This window comes from Nicotiana tabacum, chromosome 19 (assembly GCF_000715075.1).
Source record: "Nicotiana tabacum cultivar K326 chromosome 19, ASM71507v2, whole genome shotgun sequence".
Taxonomy (NCBI): Eukaryota; Viridiplantae; Streptophyta; class Magnoliopsida; order Solanales; family Solanaceae; genus Nicotiana; species Nicotiana tabacum.
The window spans coordinates 38,205,910-38,228,385 of NC_134098.1; the positions used below are offsets into that span (position 1 = coordinate 38,205,910).

The 22,476-nt window shown below is 38.7% G+C and overlaps 1 protein-coding gene across 3 annotated transcripts; it reads right to left on the reverse strand.

The window, feature by feature from the left end:
* Positions 1–44: 44 nt before the first annotated feature.
* Positions 45–21,827, reverse strand: LOC107777441 (uncharacterized). Of its 3 annotated transcripts, XM_016597457.2 has the most exons (10): positions 21,578–21,827; positions 21,265–21,352; positions 19,980–20,059; positions 19,160–19,262; positions 18,904–19,060; positions 18,364–18,492; positions 18,095–18,181; positions 5,928–5,972; positions 5,181–5,249; positions 565–696 (listed from the first exon to the last, which is right to left on the reverse strand). In XM_016597457.2, the coding sequence occupies exons 1-9, from the start codon at positions 21,690–21,692 to the stop codon at positions 5,181–5,183; spliced, it is 873 nt and encodes a 290-aa protein (XP_016452943.1). In that variant the 5' UTR covers positions 21,693–21,827; the 3' UTR covers positions 565–696. The 3 variants fall into 3 exon arrangements, with proteins under 3 accessions (XP_016452940.1, XP_016452941.1, XP_016452943.1); XM_016597454.2 differs by lacking the exon at positions 5,181–5,249 and having other exon boundaries at positions 45–696; XM_016597455.2 differs by lacking the exons at positions 5,181–5,249; positions 5,928–5,972 and having other exon boundaries at positions 45–696.
* Positions 21,828–22,476: the final 649 nt, after the last annotated feature.

The following is a 22,476-nucleotide window of genomic DNA, read 5'->3' on the forward strand; positions in this document are numbered from 1 at the left end:
AAGCAAGATGGATCGGCTATATAAATTATCACTGTCCATGTAACTCCATTTAAATCAGCATTCCAATATTTTGAAAAGGACTAGTTCTCTAGCACTTGCAAAGGTATTTCAGTAACCCATAATTTTGTCTTTCGAACTGCAGTATGGACGTGTATTACATTCCATTGCCAGCTGACTTTGGTATAAACAGGTAACTGGAGAAGAATACTACTATCACTACAGACTACATGTTACAGATGGAATCCAAATTCAGATTCGTAAACCACAATCTACACGACATGAACTAAAAAGTTCAACCCCCATTCTCTTGCTGCAAGTGTTATCATGCCAGCCTTCGCCAAAACTTGAATGTTTATTGTTATGGACAGTCAAGAAAGGACCAAAGAGTCAGAAGGCCCTTCATCTGGAATTCCTACTTAAGAATCATGCTTCCATGTAATTGACTTGATCTCCAAGCCCTTTAGAAGCTGTGCTCTTTAATGCTTTCGGGAAGACATCCAGCATGCCAGTATAATACATGTTTGATCCAAATGTTATGTAGGCTCATTGTTTCTCGACTTCTTTACTAATGACTGCTTGTCGACTGAAGCAAGCCAGAAACTCTATATTGCCTTCAGCTCCTTTCAGAGGTGATTCAATCCAGCCTTTGCATTGAAACCCATGGTTTTGTACCCCATTTATGATCTTCTCAATCACCTGCACAGCAGTAATGTAAACATATCGTGACAACAGTAACAGTAAGAACAAGGAATTTCTGTTATAAGCAAGATATGTGACTAGGAGCATTTTTGTTTTTTTGAGAATGGTAACATTTGTATTAATAAAAGTGCACTAAGGCAGTGCATAACCATATGTACAGGGAATAGTAGATCAATCTTGATCTACCTAATTACAAAAAGCCTAACATGTCTACCAGAGATTCTGTATCCTCTACAAGACTTTCTTTACACCAAAAATGAAATAGAAGAATACAGTCCATTTTGACATCCTGAACGGATTTGTATCCTCAAAAACTCTTGAGTTTCTCTCCTTCCATACTGTCCACCATATGCATGCAGGTATCAGTCTCCACCATGTCTTTTGACTCACTGAGTCTCCAGTATTGTTCCAAGATTTTAGTAACTCAACAGTAGTAGCTGGCATAGACCATCTTAGCCCAACAATGTTAAGGAACAATTGCCACAGTTGAGTAGTAATAGGGCAGTGAAGGAATAAGTGGTTGTTCATTTCCAATTCTCTGCCACATAAAACACATCTAGAGCAAAGTTGGAATCCCTTCCTTTACAGGTTCTCTTGAGTTAAGCATGATTCTCTTGCTACCAGCCATGTGAAACAAATCACCTTATAAGGAGCTTTAACTTTCCAGATACTCTTCCATGGCCAACCTTCTATGTAACGACCAGTGTTTGACAACAAAAGATAAGCTGTTTTGACAGTATACATCCCATTTTTACCATTGTTTCAAATAAGAGAATCTTCATGTTCTTTAAGACCTTGGAAAGCTTCCAAAGTTGTAAAAAACTCAGCAATTCTCCCAAGCTCCCAATCATTCAGACCTCTTCTAAAATTGATGTTCCAACCATGTTGTCCCCAAGCTGCTTCCATTCTAAGATCAGGCACTGTAGCAATGCAGTAAAATTAAGGGAATAGTTCTTTTAGCGGACCATGTCCTAGCCAATTATCATTCCAAAACAATGTCTTCCTTCCATTTCCAAACTTTATGCTAGTGTTGCACAACATAGAATTCCAAAACTTCCTGATAGTTTTCCAAACTCCCACTCCATAAGGAGTATTAACTGGTCTTGTGCACCACTGATCCAACTGGCCATACTTCTCATATATGACCTTCCTCCATAGAGCATTAGTCTCTAGTTGATACCTCCACAACCACTTCATGAGCAGACTCTAATTGCGTGCCTTTAAGTTTCTGATACCTAGATCCCCTTCTCTTTTGCTGGCAATGAGTGAGTCCCAGTTAACTAAGTGAATGACTCTCTTGTCTTTATTGCCCTACCAGATAAAATTCCTCCTTGCTATGTCTATTCTTTTTCTCACCTTAACTGGAATAGGAAATAAGGACATGACATATGTTGGAAGTGCATCCAAAACAGAATTCACCAAAACCACTCTACCTCCCAGAGATAAATATTGGCTCTTCCAAGTTGCAAGTCTCTTTTCACATTTTTCTACCACAGCATTCCATATTTCCTGGAATTTATTCTTAGAACCCAATGCCAAACCCAAGTAAGTGGTTGACAGAGATCCCACCTGGCAATCCAAAATTATAGCTAATACCTGAATGTTTTGAACTTCCTTGATCGGGAACAACAAACTTTTCCTCCAGTTCATGTGCAACCCTGAGATTGCTTCAAAGACAACCAAAATGAGCCTTAGATGTCTTAGTTGCTCAACCTTAGCTTCGCAAAACACCAGTGAATCATCAACATACAACAAATGTGTGATCTCCAAGCTATTATCCTCCCTATTTGATGCAGAGAAACCCTTGATCCACCCATTCCTTTTGAAAATTTGCAGCATCTAACTCAGCCCTTCCATGGCTATTAGAAATAGGAAAGGTGACAAGGGATCTTGTCTAAGACCTCTCTCTGATGCAAAAAATCCTTCTGGGGAGAGAATGGAAAATTTCACAGTTTTAATACAAAAAGTGATACACTTAATCCATTTTGCACCAAAACCTATATCCTTTAGCATTTTTAGAAGAAAGTTCCAATTAACATGATCATAATTCTCAATATCTAGCTTGCAAAGGATACCTGGATACTGCCCTTTAAATCTAGAGTCCACACACTCATTAGCTATCAATGTAACGTCCATGATTTGTCTCCCTCTTATAAATGTCATTTGATGACCATCAACCAGCTTATTCAATACTCTCTTCAATCTTTCTGTCAACAGCTTGACGATGATCTTATACACACTTCCAATTAGGCTAATTGGTCTAAAATATCGCAGCTCCTTTGCTCCATTCTTCTTAGGAATGAATTAGTGCTATGTATGAGGCATTGAAACTTTTTTCAAAGTATTCATTATTATGAAAATTCTTAATGATTTTCATGAGATCCTCCCTGACTATCTCCCAACACTTATGAAAGAACCCCATAGTGTATCCATCCGGCCCTGGGGCCTTATCAGGTGCACATAGTTTAAGACTTTCCAATACCTCATGTTTGTCAAAATCCCTTTGCAGCCACTCCCTTTCTTCCTCTGAAATGCAAGGCCCAACCATTAAATTATAGTTTGGCCTCCATGTTTCTGTTTCAGCATATAGGTTCTGGTTTTTAATACCTTCTGGATCAGTAATAGCTTCTCCTTCAACCTCCAGATTATCTATGCGATTGAACCTTCTGCGAGAATTGGCCATTTTCCGGAAAAATTTTGTGTTTTTATCTCCTTCTTTTAGCCAAAGTCTTCTAGATTTCCGTCTCCATAAGATCTCTTCATATTTTGCTTTCTCCTCAAACTCCATATGTAAGTTTGCCTTTTGAAGAAGTTCATCTTCAGTAAGTGGTCTTTGCTCCTGTAAAATATCCATTGCTGAAATCTGATCAAGTATGTCAATTTTCTTTATCTTTAGGCTCCCATAGTTATTAGCATTCCATTGTTTCAGCTTTGTCTTCAAATATTTGAGTTTGCAGGCCAAAACATAGTCTGGTCTACCTTGTATTTGAAATGAATTCCACCATCCTTCCACCTTTTCTTTGAAGCCATCTACCTCCATCCACCAATTCTCAAATTTAAAGTAAGACTTTGAGAATTCCCAGTCCCCACATGTCAGTAAAATGGGACAATGGTCAGAGTTAATCCTTGGAAGTAAGGATTGCTTGATGTTACTAAACTCCTCATCCCATTCGACCGAGAATAAAAATTTATCAATTCTTGAAGAACAATCATGATTTTTCCCTTTTGTCCAAGTGTACATTCCCTCCAGTAGTGGAGGGTCAACAAGCTCCAGTTCCCCTATGATATCAGAAAAATCCCCCATAGCCCTAGTAGAAATTTCATTTACCCTTCTTTCATATGCAAATCTGGTAGTATTGAAATCCCCACAAACCACCCCTTCACATACCCCTCTAGTAGCTGCAAGCTCCCACCACAACTCCTTTCTTTCTCTTCTACTATGTGGCCCATACACCCCTGTGAGAACCCAGCCAAAATTATTATATAGGGAGTTAAGTCTACGGGAAATGCTATATAGACCAGTATTTACTAGTTCCCCCCTCCATGCCCTTCGATCCCACATAATTAATATTCCACTTCTCCCATTAACTTCTTGTTAACTAGGAGCATTAACTTCTTGTTTTCTGTTATTTTTCATACTAAAAGTTATGGTGTACCAAACACCAAAAATGATTTGATATCGGGAAAAGGAGATGCAGGGATCTCGAGGAAGGAACAATATAATCAAGTGGGATTTCAGCATCTCCAGAATTTCCTCTAGCGAGGTTGTAGTGCAAATATCAACTAAACCTTACTTCACACGGCCAAGATTCCAAATACCTCCTTTTATGTCAAAATACTCTTAACCCCATTAAACAATGGCAAATCTACTAAAAAGATTGAGAACTGATAACTCAAACCAAAATTGACTTCTCCAAAAGGTCAGCCATATGGCACATCCTGAGCACAAACAAGCAGACAGCAAAAACAAAAGCAACATATCCTTGACATTGTTCTGTTCCATAACCCATAACAGCTAAGATGTACAATCAAAATGGAATGCTGTATACAATACAACTCTTCTCTTTGCTGGTTATTTAGCTTTTCACTGGCTTTCCCATCCTATCCGTGTTGACGGAACTTTCCATTCTCTTTATCCAAATCTAAGTTCTCAATTTTTTTCACCCTTTGTCAGTTGGCATCCATCAGAGTAAGAGAAAAACTTAACTTGGTCCAAAGGAAAATTTAAATTGTATGGAGACCTATTTCCCACCCTAAAGTATTCTATGCATCCACGAAAGATTTATGGGAGTCAAGGAAGGAAAGAAGAGAATTATGCAAGATACTATATTTACTTTAAGTTGCAGTATACTTTAATTTATTTTACCTTACTATAACTTCACTACCAGTAATTATCTCATATAGAAAAACAAAAATGATTATAGCCCTGAATGAAATTGAGTAAAGGAGTCTAACGGGCTACTTCCCTCCAATTGACCTACTTATTCAGCCTTGTCGAGTGGCCCATCCCAGCCATAGAAGTGGCAATTGTTATGCATTTTGTCCATAAGCTGCCAAGCTCAGTTCAACAAAAATGCAAAAGGTGTCAATTTTTAGGATGCTGGACTGATGCTGAGCTTATCTACTGCTTTTCCCAAGTGTGAATTTATACAAGGTTTAATTTTCTTGTGGTAAACGAAGGAAAATACATAGAATAAGTACGGAAACTTCACGGGAAACGGTTTACCATAACATGAAATTGCTATGTAATATATAGAGAAAAGGGCATACTATATGTGACGAAGTAGATTTTTGTTTTATACAAGTATTTGTTTGACAATGTAGCAAGTTAAGATAAGACATCAGGAAACAAGAAAATGAGATATCTTAACAGATTTAACATTCAAGTAACAATATAAGCAATGCAATCTTAGAATTTTCGAACAGTTAAATGTAGCTATTAGTCTAAATTGTTGTCCATAAAGTGCTCCTCTTTTAAAGCACAAATTCAAATGTCATTTCTTGCTAAACAATATTTCTGTTCTCCCACTAACCAAAAGTATTTCTTGGCTTTTCATATTTATTGACTGATTATAAAAGTTGGAACAACAATCAGTTGCTTTCCATATAGCCCCTCATCCCTCCTTAAAGTAGCCAAGATACTAGTATTATCATTAGCATTAAAACATGATTAAGTCAGAAATAAAGCATCAAAAGTAAGCAGATGAAAAAGTTCGGCAAATGCATACCTCTTGATGGACTAAGGGATCTCTTACAATTCCACCTCCTCCAACCTAACATGCATAAAGAAGCCTACATCAAAATGCATAATCTTCTTGCAAAATCAATCACAAAATTAACACACAATTGAGGAGATTTGAACTCCTCAATATGCTCTCAGGCACACTACCCAAGGTTTTTCTCTTTCCTACTTCTTAGGATTGTAGAACTACTTTTCTCCGGTGTTCCATCTCATCGGAATCCTTTCATCTGTCCCTCAAGCTTAGTTTTCACCCACTGTGATCTTTGTTTAAAACTTTCTCCGACTCATACTTCTTCTTTCCGGCGACTACGGCAGCGGAGGGAGATTTATTAGTATTGTTTCTGTACGTGGGGAAAGCAGAGCAGTTATTATTCTACCTGAAGTTGAATTAAATGCAGGGTGGGGAGAGATAGCCTCTAAAATAGAAAGGTTCATTCACAGAAACTTTCGCTTTTTTTTTGGTAATAAACTGTGAATATTACCATAACAAACAAAAAACTTTACAACTAAGAGCATCTAGTTTCCAAGACACCTTCTAGGAAGGGTGCTCAGAAAACTAAGATCTCAGAAAGACAAATCCGCCATCTATGTAATCTAATTACAGAGCCTAGTAATCAAAACTTTACAGTTCCTAGCTCTCCTAGAACCTGTACAATTGCTAATTCTCTCTCTAAGTTCTTTTTGAATCTGTAAAACTATAAACTCACTATTTACATTTAATTTCCTGAATATCCTCCAATTCCTAGCTTGCCATGTATAGTAAATCATGGCTCCATAAACAGCAGCACCAACTTCTTTTCTGAATTGCCTCCATTGTCTGTTTCTGATCCATTGCAGGGTGCTTCTAGCAGGCTTCTGTGGGAGAGAGATACTAGTCCATGTAGCCAGTTTTTCTCTTACTTCAGTGACCCATTCACATTCAGCAAAAAGGTGCAGCTGAGTTTCAGGAACTCCAAGCTCACATAAGCAGCAATTCATGTTCCCATCAGTGAGTATATTTAGTCTCAGTAACCTTTCCTTTGTTAGCAATTTATCCTGATAAGCAAGCCATAAGATTATTCTTTGTCTAGGCAACATTACAGCACTCCAACCAAGTCAACATTACATATAAGCTTCTCTCATCCTTGCATTATAACTACATGTTACTGAATAGGTGCCATTTGGAGTTAGCTTATATGTGTCTCTCTTATACCATTGTGCCATCATTTCTTTCAATGAATTCAATTTCTTCCACTACCAGCTACACTCTTGAGGTGGTTTATGTTCCCAGATGTCTCTACAGTTCTTTATATAAACCCCATGTACCCATTTAACCCACAACACATCCTTCTTAGTGACCATTTGCCATAGCAGCTTGCCAATTGATGCAATATTCCATAGTTTACATCCTTTAATGTTCAATCCTCCAAACTCCTTAGCCTTACACACGTTATCCCAAGTATCAGAGATACTTTCCTTTGCTCATCAGCAAAAATTAAATGTGTGAACTTGGTGCTTTTGCATATTGGATGGAATTGAAAGTCTGGCAAATCACTCATCGTCCTAAGGACTCTGGTCAAATACTCCATGACAAGCACAAACAATAGAGGAGGCATAGGATCACCTTGTCTAAGCCCTCTCTTACCTGTAAAGTAGTCGTGCCCCTCTCCATTTACTCTAACAATGAAGCTAGTAGAAGTGACACAACTCATTACTAGGTGGACAAAGTGTTGAGGAAACCATACCCTTCCAGAACCTCTTCCAGGAAATCCCAGCTAACCATATCATAAGCCTTCTTGAGGTCAATCTTTATCAAGCATCTATGTGTAGTTTTTCTATTATAATGCCTTAGTAGATCATGGCAAATCAAGACATTGTGAATTAAGGACCTCCCCTCCACAAATGCTGCTTGGTTTTCAGCAACCAAAACTCTAATGACCTTCCTTAGCCTCTGACAAATGACTTTAGATATACATTTATATATCACATTACAGCATGAAATAGGTCTGTATTGATTAGCAAACTGAGGATCCTCTACTTTAGGAATTAGAGCTATAATAGTAGAGTTAATCTGCTTCAGCAATCTCCCATTCCCCAGAAATTCAAGAATGACATCTGTAACTTCATCCCCCACAATGGACCAAGCATCCTTGAAGAATCCACTTCCATAGCTATCAGGACCAGGACTTTTATTCACCTTTATACTAAACATAGCATCCTTAACCTCTTTAGCTGTATATGGTTTTAGAAGACTTAATTGTTGATCTATGTTTAGTACATGTCCATTCTTTATGAAACTGTGAAATGCTCTCACTCTATGTTGGTCTTTCTACCCCAATAACTAGTCCACAAATATAGATGCAATGGTTTGTTGATCAATCTGCATTCTACCTTGTTTGTCTGATAACTGCACAATACCTTGTTGCAGTTTCCTCTGCTTTATTACTGTGAAGAAATATCTGGTGTTCTCATCTCCCATTTTGATCCGGTTTGCCTTACTTCTTTGTTGCATATACATCTTAGCCAAATAAAAGGACTGCCTGAACTTTAGAAATTTCTCTTTCTCCACCTGTTGCAGATGTACATCAAGAGGATTAAGGTGCAGTGCTGCCTGAGCTTGAACAAGTTCTACTCTGTCTTCCTCTGCAATATCTGTAATGTTTCTAAAGTGTTGCCTGTTCAGGTGTTTCAGCTTCTGCTTCAGCATTTATTAGCTTCCTTACAACCCTGAACATACTACAACCATCTACCTGTTGTTCCCAACCTTGCCTCACTATATGAAGGAATTCTGGGTGAGTAGACCAGACATTACAATACTTAAAGGCTGCTTTAGTTCTTCTTGTTGTATTTGTAGTTGACAGCTTCACCGGGCAGTGGCTTCAGGAAGGTGTTGGCCCTTAAAATCAGGCATAGAGTTAAGCCATTCATCATTTATAAACACACAGTCTATCTTAGATAATATTCTGTTATCCCCATGCCTATCACTCCAAGTGTATCTATTACCAGTACATGGTAGTTCAAGAAGCCCACAAGCCTGCACACAGTTATGGAAGTCCATTATCTCTTCCATACTTATGGGATTACCTCCAACTCTGTCTTTAACTCTCAGCACAAAATTAGTCTCTCATAACCAACCAAGGCATGCTGACACCCTGGCTAATAGTTTCTAAATAGGTCCACAAGCTTCTTCTCTCCTCCCTTGTGTTGAATGCATACACAACAGTCTGGAGAAATGTTGCTTGCAAACTAACATGTTTCACTTGGCATGTAATTGCCTAATCAGTTTTACTAACAGGACTCACTTGGTACCAGTCAGGTCTCCACGTCAACCACACTCTCCCATTATAGTGGAGGTCTAAATTAGTTATAAAACCCCACCCTCCAAACATACTACTTGCTAGCTGATCTATCTTGTTGTCTTTTATTTTTGTTTCCAAAAGTCCTACCATACTAATATTTTCTCTGTTATAAAGGAGCTTTATCTCCTTTTGTTTGTTAGGGGCATTCATACCCTAACATTCCAACACATGATGTTATCCATTGCTTAAGGGAGGGTTGATCATACCACCCCCTTTCTCCACTGGACTCTTTTCCCCTGGAACAGATTGCCACACTTGATTACTTGTCCCTACTTTTTCTAGTGGTTGGAAGGTATTCAGATTAACCACCCTATTCTCTGTTTGCTTGGACTTTGCAGTTCTGATACTATTCATAGGAGTCGCCCATCCTTCATTGTTTGGCCTACCAATTTGTACACCTTCAGTCACCTTAGTACCTCTTTCCACAGTACCATTACTTGTGTTTGCATTAGGAATTTCAGGCTATTCCTTATCTTTTGTTCCATCTTCATTTTGCTTCTTAGGAATAGTTTGTTGAGCCATATTTTTTGCCCTACAAGATTGTTCATCATGTCTATACTTCTTACAACATTTGCACAGTGTGGGCTTCCAATCATATTGTACTCTTTGCTCCATTAATACCCTTTTCTCATTCTTTAAAACTACTTTATCAGGTAGCTTTGTATCCATTTTCACTTCTATGAGTAATCTAGCAAAACTCAAACCTCTTTTCTGTTTTGTATACTTATCCACTATTAGTGGCCTGCCAATTAGACTACCAGTTTTACTAAGCCCTTTATGACTCCAATATTTGAAATCTAACCCTGGAAGCTTAACCCAGATTGGCACTGTGTATAATTCCTCTCTGGTAAACTTCATGTCGGGATTCCACCCTTTGACTATAAATGGCTTGTTGTCAAAATGGTAGATCCCCCCTGTATCACCTCATTTTTCCCCTCCCTATTATCAAACCTAACAAGAACAATACCATTTTTTAACATTGACACCTTGTTAATCCCATATTTACCCCACATCCTCTGGACAGCCATTCAGAACAGAGAATGGAGGATGCGCCCCCAAAAAATAGCATACTACAGCATTCTTCCGGTAATCTAGCTCAGTAGTAATGTCTTCTGTCTCAATTTCACACACAGGTATTTCCTCATGCATTTCAGGTGCAATATAATAAAGCTTGAATCCAGCATTAGTTACCTTGTTGATGTCAAAGTTATCCCAAATAGATCCCTGAACCTTTGCATCTAGCGTCTCCTCCACTTCATCTGCCCACGAGAGTTTGCTAGTACTTTTCACATTTTGTACAGATCCCATGCAATCCTGCTGAATCATCGAAATTATTGTATCATTTGTCTTCCTTGGTGACTGAATTTGACTTCCGCTCGCATCTATGGCTGAATGCTCATCGGAATTCAGTTCTGTTGTCCTCTGCGTAGTTCCCCTAATTTTCATCGCTCCTGTCTTCAATTGTGAATTTACAGTCATCTTCGATTGATCATCCTTCTTCCTTTGTTGATTCCCTAATAAAGCAGCTGATTCCTTAGTCATGAGTGCCTTCTGAGAGGGATTCCGAGCTCTCTTCGCCATGGACGACGCATGTTATGTTAACATGCGCTGAGAGAGAAACGGACCCCTTAATTGATATGTTGCGGCCGAAAACTTTCGCTTTACAAGAGCAACAGAGATTCCAAAATTACATAATGATTTTGCTCATACTCTATGCTCAAACAAATGGTCAGAATCAAATGCCAACATCAGAGTTATTCAACCAGAAGGCAGCCCTAACAAAATTGTTGCTTCAATGCCAACAGATAAAAGTCTTTTGAACAGGTGCATCATCGGCAAGTTCTCGAAAGAACTAGATTTAATTCCCTCACGCACAGAGGTTCGAAGATGGGTAAACAACAAGTGGAGTAATGCCATTGAAGTCTATGAACTGAATGGACTACAATTTCTCTTCGAATTCCCAATCAGAAGGATGGTGGAGCAGACTATGGAGGAAACCTGGAGATGGAAGAACGTTACTTTATTGCTGAGCTGGTGGTCCCGATAACAGCTTGCTATCCTTCTGAAACAAAATTCGACTGCATCTGGGTGAGGATTCTCGGACTCCCATTACATATATGGTCATCAAAAATCATGAAAGCTATCAGAGAAAAATGTGGTGGCTGGATTGAGACGGAGGAAGAGACGCAGTTGCGAAATCACATGAGGTAGGCTCGAATCAAAGTTAAGGGACCGGCTGAAAAGATCCCTAGAGTCGTAGAAGTAGAAGAAGGAGGAATGCTTTTTTCCTTGCCATTGTGGAGTGAAATTCCGACGACCGTGAAAGTTTTCCAAGAAGAGGCAGTAGTGAAAGTACGCCCTAAGCTCTGTGATGATATAGATACAGGCCCTGTTTTCATGAAAGAGGGGTCTAGGCACGTGGGTTCAGTAACAGGGCCCTTTAATTCAAAAATTTACAGTTGTATCCCACGTGCCATTGAGTGGGGGAATTGCTCTAATGAGATTAGAGTAAATACTAAAGTGGGTCGAGCCCAGGAGAAGCCCAAGACTTCACAAAAAATAAATGGTCCAGATTCTACAAAAACTGGCTGATGAAAAAAGCCCAAGTTCTATTATGGTATCTGGGGGGCCAATCTAGCAAGACCCAAAACTTTGGCCTCTCAAAATTTTGGGCCCGATGTTATAAGTGAGGAACTAAATAGGGATTCTAATTTACCCCAACAAATGGAGCGACCCAACCTTCTACTCCTTGAGATAGAAGCGTGTAAACATACGGAGGTGTATCTGAGAGAGCAAACAAAAAAATCAACAGCTGCTCAACCGTTATTATCTCAATTGGAAGATGATGGAACTCACGCAGATCATGACATGCAAGAGGGGGAAATTGAGGGGGAGTTCTGATACTTGATAATCTGAATCAACAACAGATAATTGCATATAGAGGTGCAGATGCATGGGAGATAGAAGATGTAGATCCAATTCAAGTTCAATTCCAAGAAGCTGAAATTGAGGCAACTTTATGGGTACATAGTAATATATTGAGACTAAGCAAGACATATGGAGCAGTGTTCAAAGGCTGTGAAGGGGAGGCTCTATCTCTTTTCATGAAACTAGATGCCAGAAGGAACGAGGAGATGACAGAAACTCCTACTGCCAACTGTGGTACTCCAAAACAAAAGGGGGCAAAGAAAGTGGAAAAACTGGTTTTCAATGTGACGTATAAAGATGAGGGGAATAGGGCAAAGGGGAGGTCAATTTCCATAAGCAAACCATGAAGATAAAAATTATCTCGTTGAATGTTTGGGGATTGAATAAAAGGGAAAAGAGAAGGTTAGTGAACATGTTGATACAAAGGTTGAAAGCAGACATTTATTGCTTTCAAGAAACTAAGTTAGGGGGAAATATTGAATCATTAGTCAAGCAAATATAGAACAATAGAAGGGTAGAGTTTGGTTGCTTGCAATCAAATGGGAGAAGCGGGGGAATTCTTATTGTATGGGATAATAGAGCATGGAGAGGAGAGGTGATCACCACTGGAATATCCACAATCACTTGTAGATTCAGCTCGGTGACAGAAGAGTTCTCATGGGCACCTCACAGAGGTATATGCACCTTGCAACATGGTGGAAAGACAGCTTATGTGGATGGAAATTGCAGATACTAGGGGACTTTTTGATGGTCCCTGGGTAATATGCGGGGATTTTAACACAACTAGATTTGTAAATGAGAGGAGAAATTGTAGGAGAATGACAAGATCCATGACAGATTTTTCTGATTTAATTGATGACATGGAATTGGTGGATCCTCCTCTTAGCAAAGGGTGAAAATCAACAAGCTTTTTCAAGGATAGACAGGTTTCTATTCTCTACGAAATGGAATGATGAATTCAGGAATATTACCCAAACACTGTTACCTAGAGTCTCTTATGACCATGCTCCCTTACTGTTAGAATGTGGAGATTGGGAGAATCATGTCTTATTTCAAGTTCGAGAATTGGTGGCTCGGGGTGGCAAGTTTTAGTGACATGGTGAAAACGTGGTGGCTTTCTTTTGATGTACAAGGTAGACCTGATTATATTTTGGCCTGCAAATTGAGGATGCTGAAAGGAAAACTAAAAGAGTGGAATGGTACAAACCGTGGTAACTTTGAAGTAAGGAAAACTCAACTTCTAAGTTCCATGGCAGAAATGGATGTTGTACAGGAAACTAGAAGTCTATCTGAAGATGAGCTTTTGCAGAACGCCAACATGTTCATGGAACTGGAAGATATAGCAAAAAATGAGGAGATAGCTTGGAGACAGAGATTTAGAGTTCTTTGGCTCAAGCAAGGGGATAGGAACACAAAAAATTTTCATAGAATGGCAAATGCACACAGGAGAAATAACACAATTGACAAGCTAGAAGTTAATGGTGTGACGGTGGAGAATCCAGAGACTATAAAAGGGGAAATTCCATCCTTCTACCAAAAACTTTACACTGAAACAGAGGAATGGAGACCAGAGTTTGTTTAGGCTGATTGTCCTTGTATAAGTGAGATTGAGAAGCAGTGGTTACAAAGATCATTTGAAGAGGAAGAAGTTTGGGCAGGGGTAAAATTATGTGCTTCAGACAAGGCACCTGGGCCAGACGGATATACTGTGAGATTTTTTCATTGTTGCTGGACATTGTAAAGGAAGACGTTATGCAAACTTTGAGAAATTTTCATACACAGGAGTTTTTTGGGAAGAGCTTTAATGCATCATATATAGTCCTTATACCAAAGAAGACTGGAGCTCGAGAGTTAAGAGATTTTAGGCCTATTAGCTTAATTGGGTCTGTGTACAAAATTATTTCTAAGGTTTTGACAGAGAGATTGAAAAAAGTGATCTCCAAGCTGGTAGATAGGCATCAGATGGCTTTCATAAAGGGGAGACAGATAATGGATGTAGCACTGGTGGCTAATGAATGTTTTTGATTCAAGGCTAAAGATGAAGACACCGGGAATTCTTTGTAAACTTGATATTGAGAAAGCATATGATCATGTGAGCTGGGTTTTTCTTCTTAAAATGCTGAAATCTATGGGTTTTGGAAGAAAGTGGATTAAATGGATGCTCTTCTGCATAAGCTCAATCAGGTTCTCTGTTCTCATCAATGGTTTCCCTGAAGGTTTCTTCCCTTCACATAGAGGTTTGAGACAGGGTGACCATCTTTCTCCCTTTTTGTTCCTAATAGCAATGGAAGGTCTAAATAACATGATAAAGGTAGCAAATAACAATAGGTGGATGACTGGTTTTAAGGTGGCTAGTAGTGTAAGTGGAATGGAGATAACTCATCTACTATATGCAGATGATACTTTGGTATTTTGTGATGCAAAAGAAGAAGAGCTAAGACATCTCAGGATAATTCTAACAATTTTTGAGGCAGTCTCTGGTCTACATGTCAATTGGAGGAAAAGTCTTCTTTTTCCAGTGACTGATATACAAAGGCTGACAGGTGTTCTCGGATGCACAGTTGGAACTCTTCCCACAACCTACTTAGGTATACCACTGGGTTCTAAAAACAAGTCCTTAGACATTTGGAGTGGGGTGTTAGAAAGATGTGAGAAAAGATTGGCTAAGTGGAAAAGCAAGTACATATCCCTGGGGCAGAGTAACATTGGTTAATAGTGTCTTAGATGCACTTCCCACATACATGATGTCCCTTTTTCCTACTCCTGCAAAAATAGAGAAAAGGATTAATGTTATCAGAAGGAAGTTCATCTGGCAAGGAAATAAAGAGAAGGGAGGTTATCACTTGGTTAACTAGAAGGTTTTGACAGAAAGCAAGAAATCTGGGGGCTTAGGCATATGAAACTTGAGACTACACAATAAAAGCCTACTCTTGAAATGGCTTTGGAGGTTTGGCAGGGAAGATCAAAATCTATGGCGACAGGCCATCACTGAAAAATATGGACTAGAGGGACAATGGATCACTAGAGCAGTGACAACAACATATGGGGTTAGTGTCTGGAGGTCCATCAGGGCTTATTGGCCTCTTTTTGCTGAGAATATTGCTGTTGTAGTAGGGAATGGGAGGAAAACATCCTTTTGGAATGATAACTGGCTAGGACATGGACCTTTGAAAGACCTTTTCAGTGACATGAAAGTTTTGAGTTTGAATCTTGAAGTCACAGTGGAAGACAGTTGGGACCAACATGGATGGACTTTCAACTTTAGAAGAGAACTAAATGACTGGGAATTGCCTAGATTCACTGAATTTTTGAATGTTCTTGATCAGTTCAAGGGGACTACAGTGGAGGAGGATAGGGTTAAATGGACAAGGCATAGTAGTGGCTCTTTTGCAGTGAACTCAGCATACAAACTGCTCAACCAACAAGGTCAGCAAACTCAGTTATGGAGTTGGAAAACAATATGACAAGCCAAAATACCAACTAAAGTAGCCTGCTTTGTATGGTTAGCAGCCAGGGATGCTTGTCTAACACAAGACAATCTAATGAGAAGAGGCATGCCATTGTGTTCAAGTTGCTATCTATGTGGAAATGAGGCTGAAAGTAGTAGCTATTTATTCTTACACTGTCAGTTTGTTAGAGCTCTATGGCACCTATTTTTGAGTATGAAAGGACTGTCATGGGCCATGCCCAGGAGTACAGGGGAGCTACTTGCTTGCTGGAATTTCTCTGGAGACCTGATCAAACAAAAAAAGTGGTGGAAGACTATCCCTGGGTGTATATGGTGGACCATTTGGATGGAAAGAAACAGTAGATGTTTTGAAGGACACAGCAACTCCTTACACAAGATCAAGATGAACTGCCTATTTTTGTTTCACTTTTGGTGTAGACGAGGATGTCACGCACCGTATAGGAGTGGGGTGGATGAAATGGAGGTTAGCATCTGGAGTCCCGTGTGACAAGAAAGTGCCACCGAAACTCAAAGGCAAGTTCTATTGAGCGGTGGTTAGACCGGCCATGTTGTATGGGGCTGAGTATTGGGCAGCCAAGAATTCCCATACCCAGAAGATGAAAGTGGCAGAAATGAGGATATTGAGATGGATGTGCGGGCACACTAGGCTGGATAAGATTAGGAATGTAGATATTCGGGAGAAGGTGGGCGTGGCTCCCATGGACGACAAGATGAGGGAAGCGAGGCTTAGATGGTTCGGGCACGTGCGGAGGAGAAGCATAGATGTCCCGGTTAGGAGGCGTGAGACGTTAGCATTGGCAGGTACGAGGAGTGGTAGAGGACGACCTAAGAAGTATTGGGGTGAGGTGATCATGCAAGACATGGCGCGACTTCAGATCTCCGAGGACATGGCTCTGGATAGGAAGGGGTGAAAATCGAGCATTAGGGTTGTAGGTTAGGGTTGTTCCAGGGGCAGGGCTGGCCTGTTGTTGTTTCGCTGTGGGTTGTTAGTGGTTTATGTAGTTTCCTCACTATTTTCTATGGTAGTATTGTTGTTTATAGTTATTGCTTTTACATCTATTTTTCTATTTCTTACGATGCTGTTAATATTTTTTATCTTCTATTGTTGTCACTGACCTATTGTCTAATGTTTATTTTTCTTTTTCTCGAGCCGAGGGTCTTTCGGAAACAGCCTCTCTACCCCTCTGGATTAGGGGTAAGGTCTGCGTACACTTTACCCTCCCCAGACCCCACTTGTGGGATTATACTGGGTTGTTGTTATTGTTTTGGTGTAAGGAAGCTTTTGTACAGGATGTAGATTCAATGATAAATATCATAGGATCACTGTAGTAGGAGATAGAAGATAGCCGTGGTTTTTTCTCTTTTTGATATATGTATATATGGCCTTAGCACAGCCTTTGTGCTACGATTATATAATTTGTTACCATTCTCAAAAAAACTAACACACAGCTAACTCTTAAGAACACAATAAAGGCCAACCCCTCTTGAGTGCAATGCCAGTACAAGACTTTAGATACGTGCAAATGATTGAGCTATCAGTGGAATATTTATGACTATGAATCTAATTGAATCAACGGTAGGCTTGACAGGTATATTGACTAAGCCGATAATTGTACCCTATATTTCCACATGTAGAATCCGTAACATGCAATATCAACCACAAAATCGACATACAGATCATCCTTAATAGCATAGTAAATTCCAGGCATCTCGAAAGCAATATAATACTAGAGTTCAGATTTTAAAAAAATGATTGAGTTTAGGTTGATCCGATTGAGCCAACACTTGGCCTGAAAAGGGTATTAAAAAGCTGATACTATACCCCTATATTTTCATATGTAGAATGATTCACAGCCAAACAAAAACGAGAACACCACCTCAAGAAGCTCATCTCATTGCATTTGCTTGGAGTAAGCAAGCTCAATTTAAGAGAAAATGAAAATTTTCAATTCTGATCAACTTTCAGTGAATTTGGTACACTTATCAAGTCAACAAAGTACTCTACCAAATCTAGTCCACTCAAAAATTGCCTATTTTAGTACATTTGTTGCAGACTTATATAAAGGGCAGCCCGGTGCACTAAGCTCCCACTATGAATTTATGTGTACAAACAAGCCTTAAGACTTGATCAATTTCCATTTCTAAGCAAGCCAAGTAAGAGCCTTGAGTTATAGAATGTTGGTAAGAAGTGACACTTCTATTTATTTTATATTAGGTCTGCAATGGGTATCGGAAACAGCCTTTCTACCTTCAAAAGGTAGGGGTCAGGTCTGCATACACACTACCCTCTCAGACTCCACTTGTGGGTGGGTTTTTTGTTGTTGTTGTTGTTAGGTCTGCAATAGGTCACTTCTTCTCAAGGCACACTAACGCTTTAGAAATGCAGACAGGAATGCAGGAACTATGAGAAATGCTTACTTGGGATCTCCGAGCCTCAAATTGAGGTTTAATCAGAGTAACTAAAGTAGCTTCTTCCTTCATCAAATTGACAACTGCAGGCATAACCTGGATAGGGGAAATGAACATTTGAGTATTACTAGGTATTAACCAAGAGCATCTATATATGAAACATTGCTGATCTACCGTCTATAGATATGGAACAACCTAAATTTATATGATAAACCGTTAATGTAGGAAGCTGCATCAAAGAAATTACATTGGAAGCATTTCCGGATGAAAAAGCTTACCAGAAGTATAGAAATAAAGGAGAGGTCCAAAGTTACTAAATCGACTTTTTGTGGGAGTTCGGAAAGGTATCTCAGGTTTGTACGCTCAATGACACTTACACGCTCATCTCGGCGAATTTTATCTGCCACCTGTTAAGAAATCAGCAAGCCTTTTGAGAATGAAGAAATCAGCAAGCCTTTAAAATTTAAAATTTAAATAACCAAATGGTCAGCCGATTTGGAATAGATCCAGGGCCGCTTGGCAACTAATAAAACTCAAAGTGGTGAAACATGTCTCTAGCTGCCAAAACAAGAAGGAAAATCTCATTACTCAGGATTTAGTGAGCTGTTGAACTTAAATTCAGAGCATACTGAAAGATATTTAAATGATGTTACATTCTATTGATTTCTAGTTCAATGCTCTAGGATTTTAGTCTCTAGACATCTCAAATTTGAGGACCTGGGACCTTACTTTGTGATTGATGGAGTAAATACCAGTAAAAGAAAATCTTAAAAATAAAAGCTTACAGAGCAACAGCTTTTATTTCTGGTGGATGTTACCTGTCCATATCCTACATCAACTCCATAGACAAATGAAGCACCATACTGAAGTAAACAATCAGTAAATCCTCCAGTAGACAAGCCTGAATCAAGAGCTACTTTCCCTGCAACATCAATCCCCAGATTTTCAATAGCAGCCTCCAGTTTATGTCCTCCCCTGAGTAAACATCAACAATCAAGTCAATTAGCTGCAGAGATCTCAGCAAAGTATGATGTCAAAAACAAAAAAATATAAGCTCAGAGAAGGAAGATTCACCTGCACACATATTTGGGAACTTCAGCCATGATCTCCACAACAGCTTTATCAGAGATTTGACTCCCTGCTTTGTTAACGACTTTTCCGTCCACAAGCACTTTGCCTAAGCTAGAAGATTGTCAGGAGTTACAGAGATGGAGGCACAGAGACAAAAGCAAATCAACCTCTAGTTAGGATATATCAACTTGACAGCAAAGTGGAAGCAAAAAAGTACAGTAAGTTGTAAAGCCGACAAGAAGAGAAGGAACTCGAAGAAAACACTATAAGATGATTTGGATTAAGTCTATGATTACAGATTAATGAGCCTGAATGGGAGCTTTACATTGTCTCGGGTTGAGATGCCTCATAAAACAAAAGATTGAGAGACACTAAAGAGTCTGAAAAAGAAATAGAGACATTCTCTTCAGGAAGACCAATAACATACACGTACAACTATTGACATCTGAAAACAATATTTTAGCATTGACGAGAGATGTGTTAAAGAATTAGATTTTCTGAAACATTGCGTCTGGAAAGTTTCAGTCTCTACTGTCAACTCTACTAGTGTGATGATGCTCTATCTAATGATAGCTAGACTATTCTTAAACAGACTCTACTCAAGCAGTGCTATTATACCTTGTAACTGTACTACATAGAATAAAAGTCTAACTCTAAACAGTTCTAACCAATTTATAGAACAGAGAACAAGTCTCTTTACTCTACAATGAGCTGTGCAAAAATCAGGTTTTATTACCAAAAGCTCAAGGTCACTGAGCAATCCAGATGTTCTATTTATAATATCAAAGTTTAGTGTCAGATAGGCTTGATGAATAACAACTACCTTGTAGAATCCATGACTGTATAAATGTCCGGCTGTACTGCTGAAATCTCTCAAGACACAGTTCATCCAGTCTCCTTTTCCTAATGAAACCATACGAACACTCAGCAAAATATGATGGTAGGAAAAAGACCAAAAGGTATCAATAAAATAACATACACGAACCTTACAAAAATTAATAATGACACACACAAAGAGCTTAGACCTTTGTTTGAGGAATTAGCTAAAAGAGTACCAGTCCCGAGCAGAAGTAAGGACAACCCTTTTCCAGAGCCCAAAAAGAAAAGAAAAACTCTGTTGATTGATGCCATCACTTAGTAGTTGATAGACCCAAGAACCATATATGTTGGTAAAGCATACTTAGTTCACATCTAGTGTTTTGATTTTTGCTAATATGGGTTTTAATATTGCAGTTGATTCATAGCATGTTATAGTATTCATTAGTTTGTGACCTCGGTATGTACTATTGCAATATGCTTAGATTTCGTGCCCCATCTATAAGGAATAGAAGAACGAATTTTGACCAAAATATTTACTTTTGGCTCAATAATTCAGTGGTGTGCTATTTTTAGGATAATACCAAAAATATGCAAATCGCATATGTGAAATGAGAATGCTAAAAGCTCAAAATTGACGGACGCCATTAGGAAAAACACCAACACAACGTTGTTAATTGCATCTTTGACCAAAATGTGCATTCTTTTAAACATAATTTCAATAGTCCGTAACTTATTACTGTATTTATATGGTTAGAGTTATATGGATACAAGAATCTTCCTTGATCAGTTATGCTTAAATACGTATTAGTGCATATATTTACTACGCAAATCTCATTCGTCAAATGTGAGTTAAGTACATAGTACTCTATCTATCATGAGAATGCATTCGTACACGTGAACACATCGAAGCAAATTTAGAAAATGTGCAATAAGAAAATACATACTATAAAGGCGACTAAAGTACAATAATGCTTTGTTAAGCACCTAAGAATTCTACAATTGAATAATTCGCTGCCAAACCTGTTAGGGAATCTACACAAAAAATTGGCAAAAACAGATATGCTTCTGGCGAAACTCAATTTTAACTTTGAGTTTAATAAAACATATTATCTCATGTGATTTATCTTTAAGACATCACTTATGTTTAGCTGGTATATAAGCACCTGTTTTTTGTACTTTTTTTAAAAAGCTGCCAACTCTTGGAATAATGTTCAAAAGAAAGCACATTTTGGTCAAAGATTGAAGACGAGTAAATTAACACGAAACCAGAAACAAGAGAGAAATATTACTTTTTCTTTGGTTGACCCTTGTACGTGGTCAGGGAAGCAAACGTTCTTACAGAATGATGATCGCGGGCTTTGAACACGATCCATCTCGCTGATCAATAACACAGAATTTTATCATCAGAATCTTATGTCGTATAAATCCACCAAGAAAAAGTAAAAATATAAGCTCAATACAAAAAACGGATATAGAACTTAAGCCCCGCGTAGCAGCTGGACATGAAGAGTGGGAAAATGCCATCTTTTCAAAACCAATTTTAACAGAGACTTGTGTTGTGATGTAAAACAAGTGAAGAAATGAGTTCAATTTTAAATGTACCAGAGAGCTCTGGAGTTCTGAATGGTAATTTGCAGGAGAAAAAGAAGCTATTGCTGGAGCTGCAAGCACAGTAACAGCGTGATATGATGGGTAGCTTCAGTATTTGAAGCGCCATTTTCTCTGACCTCTGCAAGGAAGAGGAGATTAGGAGAAGCGCGTCGAGCTTTTGCAAGGACTAGCTTTTTGGGTTTAGCGGCCCACTGGATAGCACCTCAATAGCGGTGATTTGCACAAATATGGTGCCACCGTTGAGATTTTAATCTTATTAAAACAAATTATAAATTGGGAAAATAATCTGTCATAATTTTATTTTAAGGCATACTCACGATTTGTCGAAAAATTTAATCGAAATTTAGCCATTTTTCATGTAAAGATAAATTTGAACGAAAACACTGTTCAAAATTCGAAAAAATAGTATAATATATTGAAAGATAGACGAGGATTAGAATTTCTCACCAATTGTCATAATTGGCCACATAACTGATTTGCAAATATATATCTGACCACAAATTCTGACCATCCGCATAAATCGTCATACAACAACAATAACAACCCAGTAAAATCTTATTAATGGGGTCTGGGGAAGGTAGTGTGTACGCAGACCTTACCCCTACCCCAAAAGAGTAGAGAGGTTGTTTCCGAAAGACCCTCGGCTCAAGAAAACAAAAAGACAAAAGGACAAAAAGAGACAGTATTAGTATCACCACAACAATCATAAGAAAATAGGAACACCATGAAATGCAGAAGAAAGATGCAAAGCAAAAGCGATAGCTAGTAAATAGGACATGCACTGAAAAGCGAAGTAGTAAAACACAACATTGTCACTAGCTATCTTAGACAAAAACCCTACCTGACTAGTCCCACAATGGTACGAAGTAAGTCAAGACTCAACTACATCC